The following is a 24,081-nucleotide window of genomic DNA, read 5'->3' on the forward strand; positions in this document are numbered from 1 at the left end:
AATCACACACCAACATTTACGCCCCCAACTAAATAGGCACAACGACGTACACTTATAGTGAATTCCAGCTTTCCATGGTTCTTTTATGTGCACGGGATTTCGTCTCGTCCGAACGACTAGACGCTGCCCTTGCCAGGTCTCAGTTCGGCACCAGTGACAAGGGGACACTACGCTTTGAAACTGCCGGAGAACTTTCTCAAAAAACACTTACCAAATGACCCACTGCGGCTCCCAAACTGTTTAAAAAATGACAAGAGTATGTAAAATGATGGACAGTAGTAGCGTCTGAAACTAAACAAAATCACTGAGTGAACTAAGTTAATCGGTTATATTTTTCAGAGTTGGAGATACCAAAATATTTAATTTCAGATTTGCACTTCATATTTATAGATTAGAGGATATTTATTCCGGTAAAAGTTTGTTCAATTACTGTTTCTCTGTAAATATCAATTCACGGTCATCAATTCATAGTAAAATGTTATAGGCCAAGAATGTCGACAGTAAAGGTTCTTTTTATGTCTTCAACCATTTCAAAGTTCTTGATAATAAAACAGAAGACTTGCAAATACCCGTGTCAAATACACTCTTTTGTCTGCAACAATATAAATATTTACATACATTGGTCAGCTTTTTAATCTTTACGAATGAAAAGTAAACATAAATTAATAAAAGTTTGAAACACGATTCTAACGTGCAATAAAATATTCAAGATATCTGTTGATACCTGAAGATAATTTATGAACTAAGCCAAAATAGCATCCGTGGACACCATCAAAGGGCTCTGAAAAACAAAAGTATCTAAAACTAATTTAAAATACATCAGCAATCAATTATTTTTCAAACATAGGTTTATACATTAGACCATCCGCTGTGTGGACTCATCAAGGGGGGCACGTGTAGATCTGACCATTTTAACTGATATATTATGTTGAAATGTCATTGTCTGAAAGCAAGTTTGGTTTCACGGGGGAATTTTTGAAATGTATCTTACATTAACTTGTACCTATATATTTCGACATATTGGACAACCAATCTTTGACTAGGGTAATAGTTGCGTAAGGAATGTCTTATGATACATGTTTTCTACTAAAGAATCTCCCACTAAACATCGATACATATCTTTTGATAGTTTATTATTTTGATTGTATATTCTAGGTTTTCATAGAAGTCATATGTTCAAATATGAATGACGTATAATTAAATGATAAGGTTTTGCCAGATGATGCCCTTGGCCATAGTTTTGTTTCAGTGGGCGTCAAGTAAATGTCTTTGAGTATAACAAAATTGAGAAAGAGCTAAAATTTGATTTATAAGTGCGCACCGAATGCGATCAGGCCAGGACAAGGATATATAGCTTAATTCCACACCCTTAAAAAGCGCACTACTGCTGTCCTTTTAATTAAAGCTATAATATTGACTTGTGGTGATGTTATTATTGTTTACAAATCTGTTAACATAGGCAGCATACTATAGCGATGAGCATTTTCAGAATGAGAATCCAGGTATTTTAGGTGGTAATTTAGTGAGGCCTCTTCACCATTTTGCTTGGAATATTATGCGGAAATATTATATTAATAGCCTAGTAGTGGCGCCACCCTCATCTGCAGGAAACCTTGGTACTATCTGATGTCTGTGTGACCTAACACTACAGGAATCGTCAAAGATAATTATTTTGCATTTAAATTTGGTTGGTCAGCGTCTCTGCATATGATATGTGTGTTAATGGAGCTAACACCTAGAAATGGACACAAATGACCCGCAACGCATATAGTAATCATATAATAATAATAATAATAATAACAATATTCTTATATAGCTCTAAACTCCAAACAATAAAGTCTGCTCAAATCGCACATGAAGTCAATTCAAAGTTACGTTAAAGTTTGTTTTTAGGTATTTTTTAATATTTAGAAAACAGGAATAATTTTGATTTAGATTTAAACATTGAAAATGTTGGAGCAGATTTTACAACTAACTTTAGGACATTCCACTTCAAAGCCGTTGAAATTTCAAATGATTTAAAACCATTTTTGTTTTACCGTTTCCACGATAATATTGTAATATAATGTTGACATTGGGATCGCAGAGATCGTATTGACTGTTAGGGATTTACAAAGTGCCATGAAGGCACTGATACACAACTGTTAAAATTTTGAAATCTATCCTTTTAGTCCGGTGGCTGAAGGGGGGGGGGGGGGGTCGCCACCCGAGCTGTGAATTTATGAGACCAAGTTTTTCTAGACCAGTTTTTTGCGTAGATTCCGAATCTGGGTGGTGATCAGGCGTTTGAGGGGGCGTTTTCGAGGTATAGGGCATCCAATGTCTACAATTGGGGGGGGGGGGGGGGCAATGTCATTATGTTGATATAAATGATTATCATGTTATATATTAATAAAACATAAATTTCTTGGACTGTCCATCTTTAAAGAAGTGTGTATGATGCCCTTGGACAACTGTTTTGATTTGTGGGAGGGTGGGGTGGGTGGTAGCAGGTGGGCGTGTATGGAGGGGGGGGGGGTAAAATTGGCGGGAAATGGTGATTTTCTTAGAGCTTGGTAAAAACATTACTTTTTAATTCCGCTGCACACCTTTTTATATAGGTGTAAGATTACCATTGTATGGGGCGGAGGGAGGGGGAGGGGTGTAATTTTGGGGACAGAAAACACTTGGTTCAAAATTAGCCAATGAAGCGGTCTGTTCTTGGCGTGCTCTGCACGGAACTGTGGGTAAACCCACAGAAACATCAACGCTGATTGATTTTTCAATGTCTGACTTCATAGGGTCAAAAGCCGCTCGTATAACTCCTGACGCGACCTCCCAGTATAACTGATTAGATCTTCATGTAGTGTAGGCCATCGAAAGTATAAAAAATATCAAACGAAATATACATTTGTATTTTAACCGGTTTGCTTTTTCGTTCAGTACAAATTTCTTTATTCCAAATATTAAATTATAATGGTACTTTTCAAGAGATCTGGAAATGTACATAAAAATACAGTAAATCAGAGACATGTTTAGATATTAGTTTATTCTTAGTCTTCATCAGAATATTCAAAATCAAAGTTTATAATATGAGCGGGATAGATATCTTCTGGATGGCTAATCAACAGCTTGCATATATCCTTTGGGTATGCTTCAGATACCCATTCACATTGTAAATCTTCATTCCAGCCTTGTATCGCAGGATCATCTTGTTCAATCATTGGTTTTGAGTCTGTCTCCATATTGTTGCAACATAATTGTTGCGTTTAATGTGCAGCAAAAGACTACTCAGGCAAGATGGTAATAAAGAAAGAAAGGTTTGTTATTTTTCATCACAATTAAAATTCCTCCAGAAAATCTTTCTTCTAGTGTCATCTGCTGACGTAAGTCGCCTTTCGCCGTACATGTTACAAATATTTGTTTCTAAACCAGCAATTACGTCACCAGAAACATCATTTGTCTGTCCCAGCTCTTTAAAATTGTTAGAAAGTTGGAAAAAGAAAGACAGATAGTTATTACCACTGAAAGCACGAAGGCCAAAATATTCTTGCCACTTCAATACTAATCTTGATTGGATAAAAAAAAATATATTAAGATTAGTATTGAAAGTGTCAAGAATATCCTAGAACTGACAACAAACCATCAGGACACCAAAATAGCTTACCTACTCCTCTTCGCATTGCAAATTAGTGGAGGAGCTGAAACAAATTGTATTTTGCGTTCTTGCTTGGGCGAAATAGACATCCCAATCATTCTCCTCGCAAACAATGATCCAAATATACACATTCTGGTCGATAATGAAACGGGCAAAGGTAGAAAATATCGCGGAAGGCGACATACATCAGTAGATGACACTAGAAGAAAGATTTTCTGGGTGAAAAAAATAACAGACCTTTCTTTATTACCACCTTTTGCTGCATGGCCGGAATGAAGATTTATAATGTGAATTAGTATCTGAAGCATATGCAAACGGATATATGCGAGCTGTTGGTCAGCAACCAAGAAGATATTTATCCCGCTCATATTATGACCCCTGATTTTGAATCTTCTGATGAAGACTAAGAATAAACTAATATCTAAACATGTCTCTTATTTACTGTGTTTTTGATTTACATTTCCATATCTCTTGAGAAGTACCTTTATAATTTAATATATTGAATGACGAAATAGGTACTGAACGAAAAGGCTAACGAGAAACCACTTTTAAACTTGTAAGGTCAATTTTGAACCAAACGATTTCTGTCCACAAAAACACATGTTGCCCCCCCCCCTTCGGGCACCCACCCCGGCGCCCACCCCCACACAATGGGAGTCTTATAAACATATTTACAGATGTTTCATCAGCTCTAAGAAAATCATCATTTAAATCGACATGAGCTCATTTCCCGCCAATTATACCCCCCCCCCCCCGCAAACCTGCAACCACCCCACCCCACTTCGCAACAAATCAAAACGGTTGTCCAGGGGCATCATACACACTTCTTTAGAGATGGACAGTCCTAGAAATTTATGTTTTATTAATATATAACATGATAATCATTTATGTCAAAACAATGACATTGCCCTCCAATTGTAGACATTGGACCCCCATAACTCGAAAACGTCCCCTCAAACGCCTGATCACCACCCAGATTCGGAATCTACGCAAAAAACTGGTCTTGAAAAATTTGGTCTCATAAATTCACAGCTCGAGTGGCGATTCCCCGCCTTCAGCCACCGGACTATTTCACATGCGCAGTCAATGCAGAGAATTTAGTACTGGAGATATACTAGAACGTTTTGGTGATTTGGAAACTAATCTGGCTGCAGAATTGTGTATCTTCTGTAGTTTTTGTAATAATTCAGATGATATGCCAGTAAGAAGACTGTTACAGTAATCTAATTTTGATAATAATAATAATGATATGAATGTATATAAACTGATTTACATTTAATCGTTTCTGTTTTAACTGTAATTTCTAATCAGTTATGTTCGACGAAATATGCGAATAGTCCAAATTGATTGACAGTCTTTGGCGTCTGATTATTCCAGTCTACATCGGTAGTATTCTCCTGTGGGGTATGTTTAGCCTCATTCACCGAGTCGCTTTATTAAAAATTCTGGCACGCGATTCGTGTGCCAATTTTAACATTTTCATTTTGTCTTAAATATTGGATTTCAGAAGCCCATGTTTTCACGGTAAGATAACAACATCAATGTTGATTTAAAATGACTAAGAAGTCTTGTTTGCAATGTCGAAAACTGTGGATGATATTGAGTTAAAGACTTGCCTCCTTTAACATAATATCTATGTCTTTTCAATAAGGCATATTTATAATTTGCCATCTAAGCTACAAAAAAATACTCGCTATCTTCAAATCATTAAGGTAAAAATAAAATGGGCGACTCCAACTAATTTTTATTTTGCGTGATGCAAAGCACTTAGAGTTATACGGAACAACAAAAAGATTTCAGCGAACTCTTTTAAACGGACAGAGGAATTGATTAGCATTGTCTGGCCGTAAAACTGATCTTTGACTACGAATGTTTAAATTCTTTTTCTTCTTCTTTGTAGACGTCCCTGAAGTCTTATTGCAAACTCTTGTTGTTATTGGACACTAATGAAAGTAATTGCAGCTTTTCTTTTCGCACATGGTCTTTCATTTTCTCTATATTGTGATCACATTTGAAGAAATATTAATGTGGTGCACGCACAACAAAATCATATGCGTTTCGTTTAAATTTTGATGCTGCACTGCTGCAAAAATCACAAAAATGAACGAAACAGAATTATAATCTGTATCAATAAGAATGAATACAGGCTGATACTTTGTGACGTCTAGACATATCAAATTTAATGGTATGTCGCACGTGTTACTATTTTAGTTATCTGCCCAAAGATGTAGCGTTTGTCCAGAATTTGTATGTGTAAGAAAGGTTGGATGGTATTAATGATATTGATTATTACAATCTCTTTTTGCTGCGAGCAACTCATAAGTAAAGGGCACCAGACTAATAAAGACTTCTATGGAAAATTTATATGGTCACTTTAATCATTATAAACCGGTATAAATGTATCTATTTAGACGATGTATGAGTAGATTGGTGGTATATAAATAATTATAATTCTTTGATTAAGAATAACAGGTGAATAATTAGATAATGACCGAAAAAATAATTTTTGGTTTATTTCTTTCGCCAACGTTTAGAATAATTGTAGTCCACGCAACCAGATCTCTTGTTTGCACATCAGTTTCTTCGTATGTCTCATTAGTTAGAGATGAGACCAAATACAAACACGAGAGAGAGAGAAGGAGAGAGAGAGAGAGAGAGAGAGAGAGGTAGTTTTTTTCGTGACTAACATACGGTACAATATTATTTTAAAAAACTCACGAGGTTAGGTAAGCGACCCTACTCCTTGACACGTACGTGTGATCCAAACTACATCACTTGACTCAATGACAGACCACATGATCTAAAGCCAACGGGTTGAACCATTCGCCCCCCCCCCCCGTACTTATTTTTAGTTGCCTATTTAGATTTATTTTTAATATTTGGGTTGGTTGTCATATATAGGCCTACTATACAGTATTTTTTTAATGCGTTTTATTAAAGTCGGCACCGAGCATTCAATTTAATGGACAATCGTTTTGTCTAGGATAGTGTAGCGATAAATTTTATCGAATATTTAGTTTCACAGACAAAACAGTGGAACCCCTTCCACAATCTTTACTATATATTAGAGCAATGAGTGATTATTGATTAACATGCTGGGATATAAGTATTCATCTTCTGTTAAATTAGGCAGTACTTTCTCCCTTTTTTAGTTTTCAAAAAAAGAAAAGAAATCTATACGTTTTTACATTTACACTACTTTACAGTTATCCTCTATTATACTGTGCCATATACACTGGAATTATCTTTGAAACTATATAATACTATTCCGTTTAGAAGGCATCTATTATCAACTTAGTTAGACGACATTTAATTATGATTTTACAAAGGAATGTTCAGCGGGGAGGAGGTGTTTTTTTTATATATAAAATACAATGAATGTTGATAAGGAATATAAAGTCTGATAAAATTCGGACAAATGCGACGACCGACCGCAGATTTAGCATTTTTTTTATTGTTGAATTTGAATCTATAGAAGTTATGGATAGATCATCTGCATGGCAGTGATTACTGTGGTTATTTAAAATTCCCATCTAAATGAAATATATTTACCAGATGATTTGGATGAAATGGCTAAAGTATGCATAAAAGGCAGCGCCAAAAATATCCATAGCGAACACCATGCACCGGTCCAACTGACTCAATGGTCGGAAGTATCCGTAGTTTGTTTGCTGATCTGTATAGCTATTTGATATAAATTATACTAATTGAAAATATTCTGATAGGATATTTGGTATAAGTTTTGCTAATTGAAAATACTATGATATGATATTTGATATAAGGTATGCTACTTGGGAATACTCTGATATGATATTTGATATAAGTTATGCTATTTTTGAATGGCATTTAGTAATTGGAACATAATCAAATAAAACACTATTTATGGATAACAATTACTATGGTTTATTACACCACGACGTTTCAGCAAGGTTTCACAAGTCATTATCAAGCATATACATAAATAGATAAAATAGAATGTCCGTTCATTCGTGGGGTTTTACCCCCGTTTTCACCTTGGTTGATATCGCAGACAATATAACATAGGAGAAAATATAAGTGTGTGTATATGAGTAGTTACAACAAACTGTTGGTAAAACAAAGGTAGGCGTATATACCGTGAATAGCTAAATATACAATCAAAAAGATCAAACAAAGGATTTATATAGATACATTGAAACCATGCACATTTATCCAAAGAAATATATATATATGTTTTAATCAATATTTATTTACAGAAACGGCATTGGAGAACAGATAGAAGCCAACAGACCCCTGGGTCTCGATTCAATTTTGGTTCACGTCTTCTAATGTTAAATTCTCCTATTTCTTTTGTCATTGTGGTTTACAGCTAACTTTTTTACTTTGGCCCAGTTGACCCGATACCGTGAGTTATCCATCACATGTTCAGCAACAGCAGATTGGTTTGTGGGGGCTTTGGACATATGCTCTTAAATTCGGAGGTTCAAAAACGTTTGCATTCACCAATGTAAAATTCTCCATAACTACATGCAGTTAATTTTGTAGATACAGCCTTTCGGGAAGATAAGTTATGCTAATTGAAAATACTCTGATATGATATTTGGTATAAGTTATGCTAATTATACTCTGATATGAAATTTGATACAAGTTATATGCCAATCGAATATACTCTGGTATGATATTTGAAATAAGTTTTATTACAGAAAGATTTCGTCATTCGGGATCGTAACCTCAATATATTATTAACAGGAAGAGAAGCCGTGTAGCAATGTTTTAAAGAAAAAAGAAACGTAGCTTACTTATTTAAAGATTTTAAACACAAAATGATATCGCCTAGGCGCCTATGTGAACAGTGATTAATGTTTTGTAAATGAAAGCTGAAGATATAGTAAAAAAAACGATCAGACATAAATCATATCCTAGAACACTACAGTTTGAAATGTAATCATTCTTCGTTGAGTATTAAAAAGTAGGAACCCCAAATCTGAACTATAAATTATTGGTCCGTGATTATTTTGGGAAAACTTAACATGGCTGACTGCTTTAAATCAGCGAATGAAATAACTTGAGTTGATATAGCTGAAATTAATATTGTAAAATACAATTTTTTGTCGCCATAAATGCATTCCAGAAATTAATTTGTTCTATGGTTACTTTTTTTACCCACCCTTTGATCGATCTAATGTTGAGATATAAACGTAAACAAATAGAAAATACTTCCACAAAATATATCTATCATGTTTACAATATAAAAAAAATAGCTTCAGCGTCTGATATTTACTTCACGTAATCGCTTTATCTGGCTAAAGTATGCCCTTCTGTCGTGCAATAGACAGAGCGTGCTTATTATTTCTAGAACACCGCTTTTATTCTTTTCGGAAGTTCACAAATCTGATTTTTGATGTTGTGTTCCTGTAGAACACCTATTGTCACTTCTCATTTAGCTTGATTTATGCCACAGCTTGACTTTGTTGGACTTTTAATTTATAGAACTCTTTCGTCGACGGCCATTTCGCTTTTTTTCTTGACGGGGGTTATGAAGACTATGCTTACGCTTTAAAGATCAAAATTCTCATGTATTTCCTTGAAATTATATTTTATATAGCCAACGTTTTGTAATTGATGACTTATATCAAAATTATAAAATACAACTTTTAGATGGATCAATTGTTCACACTTTATTCTTTATATATATATACAATGTATATATATATCATAGAATATATATCGTTATTTTGATGTTTTTAGTATATCATGTGATATTATATGTATTCACCCACACATTTGACACAGGTGGAACTTATACATCATTTAAATTGCCAATTTACCATTAATGATAAAGCACTGACGAAATTTGATTTTTTGTTGTATATGTACAAAATAAGTTGTCTCAGGTGTTAAATACCACCAGGAAGAGAAAGTAAGTGATATATCACATAAGGATAAATTTGTTTTTAATGTGTTATATTTTTAAATTAATTAAAGGTATCTGGATGCGTGAACAACTTGGTTATCGTGGATAGGGTAATTTCGCGAAATAGATACCAAAATTCGCAGATTAACAAACGGAACGTAGCATCTGTGGGTCATAAATGTCTTCGCATTTAATATGCGAAGGGACTAGAATAAATTAAATTTGAACATTACATGTATATTATAAATTTAATCTGCGTATCCGTTTATGTACTTTCTGAAAGTAGAATAAAATCTTTGGAATTTCCAGTTGCCTATAGCCCAATATGTGCGTTCTATTATTGAGTGACAGTAGCTGATTTGTGTGCACAATATCTATACCCGTCTACCCCCTTTTAAGCTTACTTGGATGCGGAATAAAATCATACCTCATGTGGACGTATTATGTCGTCGCCCCTGTCCGCCTGACGTCCGTTTACATTTGGTTGTGGACACTCTATGGTTGAGTTCAAATTTCGTAAAAATCGGACCCAATCTTCCCGTCAAAAAGGTCACTCCCCTTTACGCAAATAGTGTAAAGGCAATAATACCAAAGCTGTGGAGGCCACAATTTTTGCCCGATTTACATTTAAAAGGTTGTATGCTTACATAGGCGAATGCGGTACTGAACTACGTGCACGCATCCGAGTACATAGGAAACAGGGTATACAGACTAATCCTGTTTTGAAAGTCTCCAAACACTTAAAAACTTGTGCTTAGAATTTATATAACAAATTTAGTATTTTTCCTTTTTACAAAGTCAAAATTGACAATAGTCAAAAGACGGAACATGGAAAAATATTTTATTGACCAATTCTTACTTATGTTTAATTTGCCCCACTCCACCCTGTTAATATTTTAATAACATTTAAACAAATCTTAATATAGGTTTTTACACCTTTTCCTTCGATTCTGTATAAGGAGATTTTAAACCCTGTAATTTATTATTGTTATTGGTTTATTAGATAATATAATTGATATAAATCCTATTGAAAGGCTAAGTTTTATAGGCAGATTACATAATTAATCTATAGATATTTTTTTCATCTCATTACTCCTGTATTGTACTATTGTCAGATTATACCAGGAAAACTATGTAAATTAATGTCATATTATGTATTATATAGTCTCCATTACGTTACCTGATATTGTTTATAATCCATTGCCATGGAAACTATTATTCTACGAATGCATATATATGTATGGTTAAATTTAAATTTGTGTATACATTATTATTATTCAAAGACTCCCATAGAGGACAGACAGCTAGCTTATATGATTTAATGATTTTATTTACCTGGACGTATTTTTTTATTTATTTATGCACATATATATGTGTAAAAGAATTATACTAATAATAAACATCTGGATTTTTGGAAAGCTATCTAGTAAAGTCTTTCATGAATACAAAATATGCAAAACTTTACACTACTGACAAGAAACAGAGCCTAACACCGGGTACCGACTCAAATCAGGCGCAGAACCATGGGGCGTGCGTGTATTAGAGTGCCCGATATGGTCGGAAATACATCATCATTCCATTCTTCCAGATTGTCTGAGGTAGACATCCCCCGCCCTGCCGCCACGGATCCTCGGTCTTTTTGTACCTTCGCCGCTCGAGAATTGCATCTACAACACATCAATCTAAAGAATCTGAAATCAGGAAGCAGTAAATAGTGCTTAATTGAAGTTCTCAAAAGTTCAAACCAACAGGTAAAACGATAAGTTACTATGTTGACTTTTCTTTATTCCATATTTGGATCTAGTCTTACTAAATAAATGCAAGGCGATATTACTGACATTTGCTAAAATTTTAAAATTTGTTTACCAATGCGTAGTAGACATAAACGTGATATTTTAAAAGGGTTGTCCATATATTGAGCACTTCCGTTTTCTTAGGAATCTTGTCGAAGATGCTTTTAACTTCTATTCGGACATTCACTAAAGGCTCATATGTTTTTGACATGTCTGCCTTCACGGAACTAAATCAATTATATCTACATTTAGTGTAATGGCCATACTATTTGCCTCCCACAAAACTAATGGAAATTAAGCGCTCAAATAATTTTGTTTCTAAAAGAGGCACCACTTAATAAATTGATTGTATAAATTGATCATTAAAGATGTATTACTTTAATAATTGTCAATGTAATTGCATAATATTTTTAAACAATAACAAAGAAGCTATCTTTTTAATTGCGTAACGTCCGTCACAGTAATTAAACAACTTTCGAATCGCTCACTGAAATTTTCAGACAAGGTATTATGGGCTATTTCTTTACAGTTTGAATTATTTTGTGGAGGGCAGTAGTGGTTCGGTGAGTATAACACTGACTCGCTAACATCGCAACGTAACAAGGAACAGTGTATGAGTGTTTACAAAAAATGGGTAAAAGGATGCACATGGCGATAACACATTCGCATTAAACTTTGGTGTATAACAATGTATTGGGTTATAATACTGATATCCGATGGAATACACCTTTAATCAATAATTAGCTGTAGATTTATTGTCCTATCTAAACTTGTTTTATTAAATGAGCTAAATCTCTATTCTTTGGAATCTAAATGGACGAAAATGGGTCACAGAGCACATATTAATGTAGAACAAGCCCGTAACTAAAGGGGGGGGGGCAGCGCCGACGTGTACTGGTTTTAAAACTTTTCAGCGTGTCTTAAATATTTGATATCAGGAAGTCAAGTTTTCAAGTTAAGATAACAATATCAATATGGATTGGTTTGGACCAATAATCCGTGTTTGTAATGTCGAAGACACAGGATAATATTGAGTTAGAGCTTTACACCCTTTAATAGACAAATTTACATGGAAGATATATCTGAAGAAAAATCCAGTGTCCATGGCGTTGATAAGATTTTGAACCACAGTAACCACAAAACGGTTTGTGGAATCAATATTTACTAATTTTCGCGCCATTTCTGATCGTATTGGTTGAACGATTACTTTCAATAATAACCCAGCATCAAAGACAATCTCAAAACAGATTTGGGCTATCTAATGGACTTGCTCAACTAAATGTATAACATTAACAACATTTAGCGGTATTTATTCTTGTACTATCCGATATCAAACACAGTCAATAAAATGTAATCTAGCTTGTTGATTTAATTGTTTCTGTAGTGTTGGTTACCCATGCTTCAAGTCAAGATTTGTTACTGATGGTAAACTCATGCGCTACCGGAAATCAAGCGATTGTTGGCTGTCGTTATGTGCGAATTGCATGACGGTATGATATGAGACATCATAAAGTCCAAGGGGATAATTTCACATGCATCGATTTCAATGCACTGTTTCCACCTAAGAGAATATTCAGAGAGCCTTGAATTATGTTTCATATTTGGCCACATTATAAGGCAATGCACACATGCAAATGATTTATAAATGGATTTTATCTAAGTATGACGTACAAAATATATGAGATGCATCTTGGCATTGACGTCTAAAACTGTCTGAAATTCGGTTTCATGTGGTGAAGCACATTCGCTGATGGATACTTTTATTGGTATATTATACAAATATAAGATATTAAAGCGAGAATTTCAAATTTTCTAAGAAAGTCAAAACATAATTATTTCTATGTCTTTTGCTCAATAGGTTATCAAATCACTATTATACGTTCATGGGCATTATTTCCTACCCTTAAAAATCTATGACACAGGAAATAACAACACAATTACCTCCCCTGTTTTGCTATTGACAACTTCGGGCAGCCATTTTCCAACGTTGGAATTTGAAGTTAAAAATGATATTTTTGCCAATTTCTCAGCTGGCAATAGCGAATTATAGGATTAATAAGATTATTCTTTAACAAGGTAGGACTGTTTATGGATACCATCTATTTTAAGGCTTTATTTTAATACATTTTAAAAATATAACTTAAAAATTTGCAATTGCAACTTTAATATATTAAACCTATAACAACAGGTATACATGCAGAGAGAGAGAGAAAGAGAGAGAGAGAGAGAGAGAGAGAGAAAGAGATTGGGTTTAACGTCCACTCGACACAAACTTTATTTCAACAGTTCGCTTGCGCGTAGGGGTCTTTAGCAGTGGGAGTAAACCGGAGGACCCGGAGAAATCCCACGAAGTTGGACAGGCGACCCTTCTCCTTGTCACTTACAACCGGGGAATCGAAACCACGCCAGTTGACTCAATGACAGGCCTTATGATACAGCACGCACTTGCTAACCATTCGGCCATCCAACCTCCCAGATAATGTCAAGCACATCTTAGGAACAGATTTGATATTGACGATTTTTAACATATTTCATTAAACCATATGTTTGTCACGAAATGACCTAGTTTGTGTCGAGTGGACGTTAAACCCCATTTCTCTCTCTCTCTCTCCCTTGACATTATCTTAGTTTCGAAAGCAAACTCCGTTGCGTCCACGCGGCCCACCAACTTAAACCTCATTTTCTTGACGAAACCGAGGCAACCCAGCTAACTTAGGCTACTGTTAATTCAATAAAAGCGTCAATTAACTAGCAGAAACTTTACAAACAACTGACTTATTGATGTTGTTCTAGAGATTTAGGTATTAATTCAGGAATTAACATGTTATAGCGGTTTTTAGTATTGAAAAACTAAATTGTCCTAAATTGGAAAAATTTCCGAGATATTGTTATAAAACTTATTATACTTCGTATAGATCTAGTTTTGTATTGTAACGTCAAATAATATTCTTAGGAAAAAAGTCATGTTGTAGCTAATTGATATTTTAAAAATCTATTCACAAATAAAAGCTAATTACAGCAGTGCCGCCAGCAGTTTATTCCAATTAAATATTACCAATACACTAATGAACACAGATGCAACGCGTTTCTACGATAAAAAGTAGATACTTAATAACACAGAAATCAAAAATTAAGCTCGGAATTAAGTAAAGACTTGTAACGTAGTAGCCATCTTCTCTTAAACAAAATCTAAGAATAAAATAACCACTGCGCACCAATTAAAGATGGGATTTTGCAAACGGGCATTATTTATTTACCAAACAAAAAACTCGATATCATCTCATGTTTCAAAATATTTCTACCATTCCGTGAAGGGGGGTTGGATGGCCGAATGGTTCGTAGAACGTGCGCGCTGTATCATACGGCCTGCAATTTTATTGAGTCAACTGGCGCGGTTTGGAATCCCCGATTGTACGTGACAAAGAATAGGGTCGCCTGTCCAACCTCCGGTTTCCTCCCACTGCTAAAGACCCCTACGCGCAAGCGAATTAGTGAAATAAAATTAAACCATGTTAGTCCCGAAATGACCTAGTTTGTATCGAGTAGACGTTAAACCCCATTTCTCTCTCTCTCTCTCTCTCTCTCTCTCTCTCTCTCCATTCCGTGACATGATAATTACAGCTCAAACGTATCGTTCAAACGAGATACTGACTCGTTCAAACGGATTAATATTTATTTGTTGTTAAGCACTAATGTGCCTTCGCACAAACGCATATAAAAGCCAAGTACATGTTGAGATACCTGCCGCATACAAAACAGGAGTTGTAAAATTCGGATTTCCAATATTCTTGTAATCATCCTCGATCTTAAAAAAGTACTGCATTTTTATTTTACGACAACGTATTTGTATCGGCAGGTTTTATTTGTGCGGACTTTAAATTTATCATGTGTTAATATTTGAACAATCAATTGTTTTATAGCTACCTAGAAGTTCTTGTAAATGTTAGGAATTGACATCACGGCAAAATGATATATATCACAACATTTCTAAAGGCCCTTCTTGAGTATTGATTCGGATAAACGTTTTGTGAAATTCAGCAGAAACATCTTTTTAGTTTTGCAATTCTGGAAAAAAAATACAGGGCAGATTTAGCATAATCCTTTCTTTCCATTTAATTCAAAAAGCCAAATACCTGATTAATAATTTGTTGTCCTTCAGTGTTACCGGTTCACGGCTATGGAATGATATACCAGACAGTATAAAAAACTCTAAATCTCAAGATAGTTTTAAGAAATCACCAAAAAGACCTTGACGAATATGTACACGAATATGTACATAATAAGTTATATATTATATTTATTGTACAGCGTCACTGAATGTATATATTGCAATAATGAGCGCTATATTAAATGTGGAGGGGGTGGAGTGACCGAATGGTTAACGTTTGATCAGGTCTGTCATTGAATTAGGTGGCGTGGTTTCGCACCCCCGCTTGTACCTTCGGTTTTCCACCCACTGCTAAAGACCTCTTCGTGCTAGAGAATTATTAAAATATATATTAAATGTAATAAACTTAAACGTTTATCTTATTTTGCCAAGGCAGTGGTCTTGTGTATTGTATTAACCTTTGATTCATCAATATAACAAAATACATAGTTATTAATCGCCTTATACGATGGAGTAATGATATATTTTTCATAAAGTAATCCATTGGTGTATACCCGCGAAGGCGCAGTTACAGAGCGTGACCAAAGTTAATCTTTCCCACGAAGGCGAAGATATCGACTTGTCGGCTTTCGTTTGAAGGGAGATATGTTGCTATTAGGACCCAATTAACGGTGTTAAAGATTTTATGAATTTATGTTCTCTCTGAACCAACCAGGATGGCATGCAAGAATCAAGAAGCTAGTTGGAAAAGCCCATCCGAATGTTTTTGAAATGATCACATTTTTACAACAAGAACAAAATGTTAATGAGATTAGAATCGTTCAGTATGCTGGGGGACAGGAACCACCAAGGAAGAGATATAAATATGCTCAAATCCAAAGCCAGCTCCAGGAATTAAATGGAAAACACGAGGAAGAGGAATTGACTTTAGTCGATTATTTAGACAGGGTGTCTTATTTGGCGAAATTAAATTAATTTTTGTTATAGTGTAGATATGTTTTTATTTCTTATGCCAAAAATGATGCTAAAATGTTGGTTAATTATTTACATTGGGGATTATGAAAGTGTAAATTCTTATCATAACAATCTATAACACCATTGTTACTTTTTTAATCCATTTTAATCCCTAGGAGCTGGATCCCCACGAAGTCGTCGAAAACGACTTAGTTTAATCCGTTACGGTCAATAAATGCGCCTTCGTGGGAATAAACCAATCCATTATATTTAACAACTTTTGGATTACTAATATACTTAGGATGATCATGTATTCCACTTGTTTTCAGACTTTAAACACCTTTAATCCACCAAACCAAGTCCATGAAATTGTGTTCGCAAATGAAAATTTACTCCATTTTAGAAACCTACGGATAAAGATATCACACTTTCAAGTAAAACCATTATAAAAGACACCTGTTGCAGAAAAATGTAACTTTCTGAATTTTCTGGGACTTACTCTTTTTAAAAACATATGCTTCCAAGGCAAAATAAAAAGGTCTTTAATTTCTTCTTTGACATGTGTCATTGGTATTCAGCCAGTGTACAGTGATAACATGGTCATTGAATAAAACTTGAAGCAACGAGTTAACATGCTGGAAATTACATTGAATACAGAAATTACTGGAATGAATGAGGGAATGGTCATGATTGACGACATGACAAGTGTTTTTAAGAGGCAGACGATTGCCAACTTTTTAACCCTATCTGGTTCTTCTGACATCAATCTAGAAACTTTAATCGACATTTCGATTCTCTTCTAATATTTACTGAATTCTAGCAAGGGGTTCTATGAATTGTGGAGATTTGAACGTGTGTGAAATGAAGGTTCTTTCTTTAATTGTCCTTCGCCAACAAACAAATAGCACTTTGAAGTAGAATAGAATATTGATATTTTGTATTAACCTAGAGTGAGTTGAACATGCTGGGAATGAACAATATGTTGAAACATTTATAAACATTATTCCGGATATAGCTTATAGTTCATGTATATCATAGTGTGTATGGCCCAGGCCTATAGTTGATTAATGTTCACGTCGAATTATTGGATGATTATTTTCATTAGTGGTTTATTTTCCTTGTATTATTTTCTCATTGTGATCTACATGATTACCGGAACTCCTAATTAGGATAACTCCATGCAGTATGCTATGCTGTTGTTTATCTACACAGATATAAACCACAAATTCTTTTGGTTGATTTATTTCCTATGTCTTGCTTGCCTCTTATTTTTTTTATTGAACTCCGGGTTATAGTGATTGTGCTGTCATTAGCGGAGATAATTTAAAGTCCTTGAAAATACATGTAATTGATTTTCTAATTTAGAAGCATATTCATATGTTTTGTATTTCTTGCTTGTGTTATTAGAGATTGTGTTGTTATTAGCGGGGCTGGTTTAATTTTTTCTAGAATATATTATTGGATATAACAACCAAGTCCGTGAAAATATTTGTAAATCTAATGTGGGAGAAAACCATGAGGACCAGGGGATAACCCATGAGGTTGGACAGGCAACCCTACTCCTTTCAGGTTCAAGTGTGGGCACGAATTCAACTCCACTTAGCCCAATGACAAACCATTCGACCCCACCACTGCACCACCCCTAATTTATAATAAACTTATGGTTATCCCACCATATTAAGGATATACTAAGTCCCATGGGATTTATGCACTATGTGAGTGTGGAGTCGGCTTAGATATTTTAGGATCCCAACGCAAAGCAAGCAATAAGCTTTTTCTAAGATTACAACATGCTGTGTGGTATAACATGTCATCAAAATAGCTCCCGCAGAATTCATATGCTACAATTGATTTTTCTGTTGTTTTGGTTTGATTTGGGACCAAGCTATCCAAAACTGTTGGGGTTAAAATTTCCCGACACCTTGACCCCTCTGAGAAGGGCCTTTTCGTAATCGGAACTCATCTGACAGAGTGCATGACTATCGGCGCCAATAACGCTCGGATTTTCATGATCTGAAGTTTGTTCTGTTTTTCTTTTTATCATGCTGACTCCATCTATGATACTCTTTATGCAACCAGAAGTAGATTTCATTGTCTTCCGGTGGAAAACACCAATTTCCGGTGTCGCTGAACGTCAAACATCACATTTCAGCTTAAAGAGATCTATCGCGCAGTACCACATTTTGTTGGTTCTCATGGTGCATGGTAAAATGTTTCATACAGTTCAAAACAAATTTGACATTGGTTGTTACAAACAAGTAAACAAGTTTTATATCAAAAACAAAAAGAAATCATACAAGCGAGAAGTCACCAGGAACAAAAATAACAAAATTTCTCTTGGAAATGAATACAACGCATTTCACTATACCAGTTATTCATCATCCTCGCCCTCCTGCACATCCCTGATCACACGGGTACAGTCCTTGCAGAGATATGTACAATGCACTCCATTTTTGTGGCAACTGCACCACCCCGTGCAGCCTGTTATACAACCACATTTTGTTAGTTCAATTACAGAACGTGGGACAGGCAGAGTAAGTTTCCGCCTCTTTGTCCAACTGCCAGTCATTTTGTTCTGTGGCAGAAAGGTTCGTGGATCTGGTAACGTACGACTTGTTTCGCATGGTAGTGTAATTTCCTCTTGTGATATGGGACAATAATGCAGTACGGGTCGGGGCAGCACTTCTCCTTCCAAGTCTTTTGATCTGAACAATTACCATCTCACTCTTGGTAGAGGTAATGGACCATGTAGAGTAGATCTGTCCAATTCCTTGACACGTGGAGACAAGTGAACATTCACAAGCCCAGTGTGATGACGCCTTCGCCAAGCTCCCTAGAACAGATGATAACAGAGTCATCTCCATGAAACTTCATGTATGCACGAACCCATGTTTTCTTTGTGATGCCCACAGTACCAGAGAAGTTGTGGATTCCAATTAGACCTGAACACTTGCGACTTCCAAAGACACGTAATCGCTCGATCACATCTATTTCTCTATATTTTGCGACCTTCTCAGTTACAAACTTGAGGTGAGTGCGAATTCCGAGACGACCTAGAGATACAAGGTGTGAGTACATCGTAGTGACCAGCAAGTGTTTTGATAGGGACTGTATCAATGTAAACGGGGATATGCAGGAGGACGAGGATGATGAATAGCTGATATATTAGACTGAGTTTTATTTATTTTCAAGATAGGAACTTTGATGGTTTCGTTTCTGTCGACTTCTGGCTTGTTAAGATTCTTTTTGTTTTTGTCTTGAATCTCACAACAGAACATTCTAATCACCTAAAAATGACTGTATGAAACATTTTACCATGCTCCAGAAGCCACAAAAAGAGGTACTGCGTGATAGATTTCTCTAAACTGAAATCGATCCCAGTTTGACAATGAACTCTCAATAACATAGAGGGGCAATGAAAACTGTACAACATTAATAAAAAAAACCCCTTATATTTATTGTCTAATTTGCCTTGAATCTCAGATTATTGTCCAGTTTGCCATAAATCTCAGATTATTGTTCAGTTTGCCTTAAATCTCAGATTATTGTCCAGTTTACCTTAAATCTCAGATTAGCTATTGCCTAGTTTGTAAATAAAGAAGAAATAATGTTTAGTTAAATGTAACTTTATTCGGATATATGATCATAAACCAATTCATTAAAAAAAATGAAAATCAGGTGAACGTGTCTCGTGCATATATATATCTATATATATTTTCCATATAACAAATGACTATAAGCCTATAATACTGATGCATAATATTTATAATGTTTCACTGGTCTTATTATATTTATTAAAAGTACACGAATTGTGCTTTTATTTGAAATAACAACATCTATATATATATATCTCTCTCTCTGTACAAAACAATGATTGCTGACATAAACATGGCTAAGAACAGAAAAATGGCCGCCGTGTGCAAAGTGATTCAAGTTATAAAATATTTCATAGGAAAACAAAAACAAAACAACAACAGGCAAAATATCTGTACGTAACAGAAGAAAACTTTCGGATACATGGTTGGTGGTAATAATTCCAACGATTTTCGAATTCTGCTTCATAATTAAAGGTGTGACACACGGACAAACGAACTAGACGATCGAAAGGTGGAACCCAGACCGAAAATCCGACACCAAATAACCTCTTTACAGGGGTGCAATTGTAAGGGAAGATATGGGAGTAGAAATGTGGCAGTTGCTTTAATGAAGAACACTTCGGCAGCAATATCTAGATATTGATACCCCGTTTTTTATTCTATTATAACTTATAACATAGTACATACACTAGTTGATACTCATGTATCAATACATGTATCAATTTATAGTAACTGAATATAAATACATGTAAGTAAAAATAACATATATTTTAAGGACTGCAAATATATAGTTACAGATACAATAATAAATGTTAAAATACAGAAGTTTCAAACGCATACATTAACCATATAAAGTAAGAAACAGGGTGAAAAAACTCGTATTTCATAAAAGGTGAAAAAAGTTATTAATAATATCAAAATTACTCATTTCCTGTACTTAAATGAACACAATTATGAAAAAATAATATTATTAACATATAACAAGAGCTTATCAACCTAATATCTATATACAAACTGGAGTGTGTATAAATAAACATGAATTTCAACCAATGCACAAAGTTCGGCTGGAAATTCATCATGCATGTAATCATTTCTTTAATCTCCGGTCAACGAAATTCAGATTTGATATATTGCAACCCCAGGAGTAGTCTACTCCGTTTTCGTTTTGACATCTATAGATTGTGAGTATTTTTTAAGATTGACCACTTTGTAATAATGAAGACAACTATCAGAATTCCAGTTTTCCCCAAGTTTCAACAGGATTAAAGGATCAGTGAATTGAGTCAAAAAAGTGCACTGCCCAAAAACATTTCTTAAAGAAATTAAACATAAATTTTGCCCCCCCCCCCATTCCCGCCCCCCCCCACCAATCCACCTTACCTCCCCCACCCCTCCGAATATTCATATTTTAAACAAAGTGACTGAAACTCAAAAATATCTCATACAGCCTCTATAGTGGCAGAACATTGTTGTAATTCTGTCATGGCGATAGATTGTCCTTCTTGCGGAAGAAGACTGTCAGATTCATGAAACCCTCCTTTACAAAATAAAACCTTGTTAACATACTGACGGAACTTCTTGTCAAGAATGAAGAAGACGATGGGATTGACAGCTGAATTAGCAAACATCAGACAGAAGCCAAAGATTTTAAAAACGTGCCAGAAATGATCAAAGACACCCGGGTCAAAATGAAACCATAATAAATAAACATGTCTTGGTAACCAGCATAGAACAAATGCCCAGACCAAACCCAATACACTTATAGCCAATCGCTTCCTTTTGTCTTGTGATGATTCTCTATCTTGTTTCCCATTTCCAGAATTATTGGAATCTGGTCGTAATGGGGTTTTCATTGAAGGGTATTTGGAAGCAACGGACTTAAAGTATATTGTGTAAGCGATTGCTAAATACAAAGGTGAAATAATACACAGTGGTATAACAAACAATAACAGAAAACGCATCATGGTGTTAACTTTTGGGTATACGGGACCCCATGATGGCGCAAATGTGTAGCAATATTCCCATTCTCTGCCACTATGACTTTCTGTAACGGTTGAGGCTGATATCAGATCGGGTAGCGAAATGTAGAAGGACAGCGTCCATATCAAGACAACAATGGCGATTGCAAACATTCTTTTGTCCGATGATCTTTTCCCGGAAATGATCAAAAACCGTTCAATACTTAGCACTGTGATGGTCGCTATAGTGACTGCAGTGGCAAGAGTCTCCACAAAAAAGCTCATCTTGCAAATGACTTCTCCATACGGCCAATACGGTATGGTGTACCATGTTGAATTAAATGGTAGTGATACCATCAACATCATCAGGTCACCCACTGCCAAGTTAATGACGAATATATTATGAGCAGCAGTAAGCTTTTTGTGCTTTACAAATGAACAAATAAGAAAAATGTTACCAACAATACCAAAGAAAAATATGACAGAGAAAACCAATGGCACTAGTACAGCTTCCGGTGTTAAATCGTCACTAAGCGCCACTTTTTCGTATTTTCTTGTACAGTTGTCTAAATCTGACGTCGATTTATTGCAGAATTCTTCTACCAACTCTTCCATTGTGGTAATTTGTTTTTTTACTATATCGTATTGTGTTCTGGTTTAGTCGTTAGTTCTGTAAAAGAAATACCCAGTAAATTAAAATAAAGAGGCAAATAAGTTCTGTAAAAGAAATACCTAGTGAATTAAAATAAAGAGGCAAATAAAATATAGAAATAAAGAAAGAAAAAAAAAAGACAAATATACAGTGCCGGATTTAGATAAAGCGAGGGTATGGGGTATATTATCCCCCCCCCCCCCCGCTTTCACGAATATAGTGAGATGAAAGTGTATTAAACGCAATTGGGCTAAACAGAGGATGATGACGGATGTTTAAGACTAAAGTGCGTAGAAAGGCTTATTTCACTTTTAGTAATACTATAAACCTTGACCGGAGGTCCACTAGAATTTTGAGACCCTAGTCTTCAGTCTGTCAAACCTATATGCAAATCCCGACACTGCAAAGATATAAATATATACAAAACAAAACATAGTGATTAATGATAAAGCGTGGATTATATATATTTTAATCGAAAAAAATATTCAGACGGATATAATATTAAATTTAAAGAAATGATTATCAAAATAAGGGATGTAGAAACTGTTCACGCTTGAAATGACGAAATCTTAAATTTATGTAGAATACGAAATAAGTTTTAAAATCACACAGCTAAATCCACTCGAAGTGAAGAAAAACGAGACAAAAGATATAAAAAATAAGAACCTAAACACAAAACACATTTGAGACACAAACTAACATAAATAGAATAATATAAGAGACTAAAAAATATATTTTTATTCTAAGAATATTTCAAGACAATAATAGTTTTAAAATTGCTTTCATATGCTATATGTTATTACGTAAAACAGAAAAGATAAATGGCATTACATATTTACACAAACGATAATGGCAGAACGCGAAACTTTGTAGATGACAAGTTAAGAACTGTTTTTAAAAGACAGAAGTTAAAAGCAGGTAAACGAAGAATACTTACTGTTTTTTAAGTACAGGAAGCCTGCGTTTAGGAATAATACAGCGATGTGTCCATCAAAACTTTGTCATTACTTACTTCATATACTCATTCCTTACTTCTCTCCATCCGGGAATTGACAACTCGTGTCACGCTCAGCCAACTGGGCACGCGCTTCGTCCCGAGTCGCGGCCAAGGGCCTCATATAATCAAGAAAAATCGTTTGTTCCTACAATCACTTATCTGATAGAATCTCTCTTCTGATTTGCACACGGTTTCTTTCTACGGTAACTACCTTATTTATTTGGCTAGGTTTTAAGTTAATAGCCAGAAACAGAGCCGACAATGTCTCTACAGAGAGGTATAATAAAGACACAATAGTCCGCGTTCCATTGCTTTTAGACAAACAAGCTTTAAGCGAAATGTCTTCTCTGCTATATTAAACTAATAGATTAGAATAGATAGATAGTATTGTTTATAAAGAGGTGCCATTATTTTGTTATATGAATTAATCTCCTTAAGCTGAAATTGATTAACGGTAATTCGTAAAAGCAAAAAACACTAAACGGAAAATTGA

The 24,081-nt window shown here is 34.9% G+C and overlaps 1 protein-coding gene across 1 annotated transcript; it reads right to left on the reverse strand.

Annotated features, from left to right (window-relative positions):
- Positions 1–21,381: 21,381 nt before the first annotated feature.
- LOC126810399 (neuropeptide CCHamide-1 receptor) lies at positions 21,382–23,717 on the reverse strand. Its single transcript, XM_050535432.1, has 2 exons — positions 23,529–23,717; positions 21,382–22,609 (listed from the first exon to the last, which is right to left on the reverse strand). The coding sequence occupies exon 2, from the start codon at positions 22,552–22,554 to the stop codon at positions 21,421–21,423; it is 1,134 nt and encodes a 377-aa protein (XP_050391389.1). The 5' UTR covers positions 22,555–22,609; positions 23,529–23,717; the 3' UTR covers positions 21,382–21,420.
- Positions 23,718–24,081: the final 364 nt, after the last annotated feature.

This window comes from Patella vulgata, chromosome 2, assembly GCF_932274485.2.
Source record: "Patella vulgata chromosome 2, xgPatVulg1.2, whole genome shotgun sequence".
In the NCBI taxonomy this organism is placed as follows: domain Eukaryota; kingdom Metazoa; phylum Mollusca; class Gastropoda; family Patellidae; genus Patella; species Patella vulgata.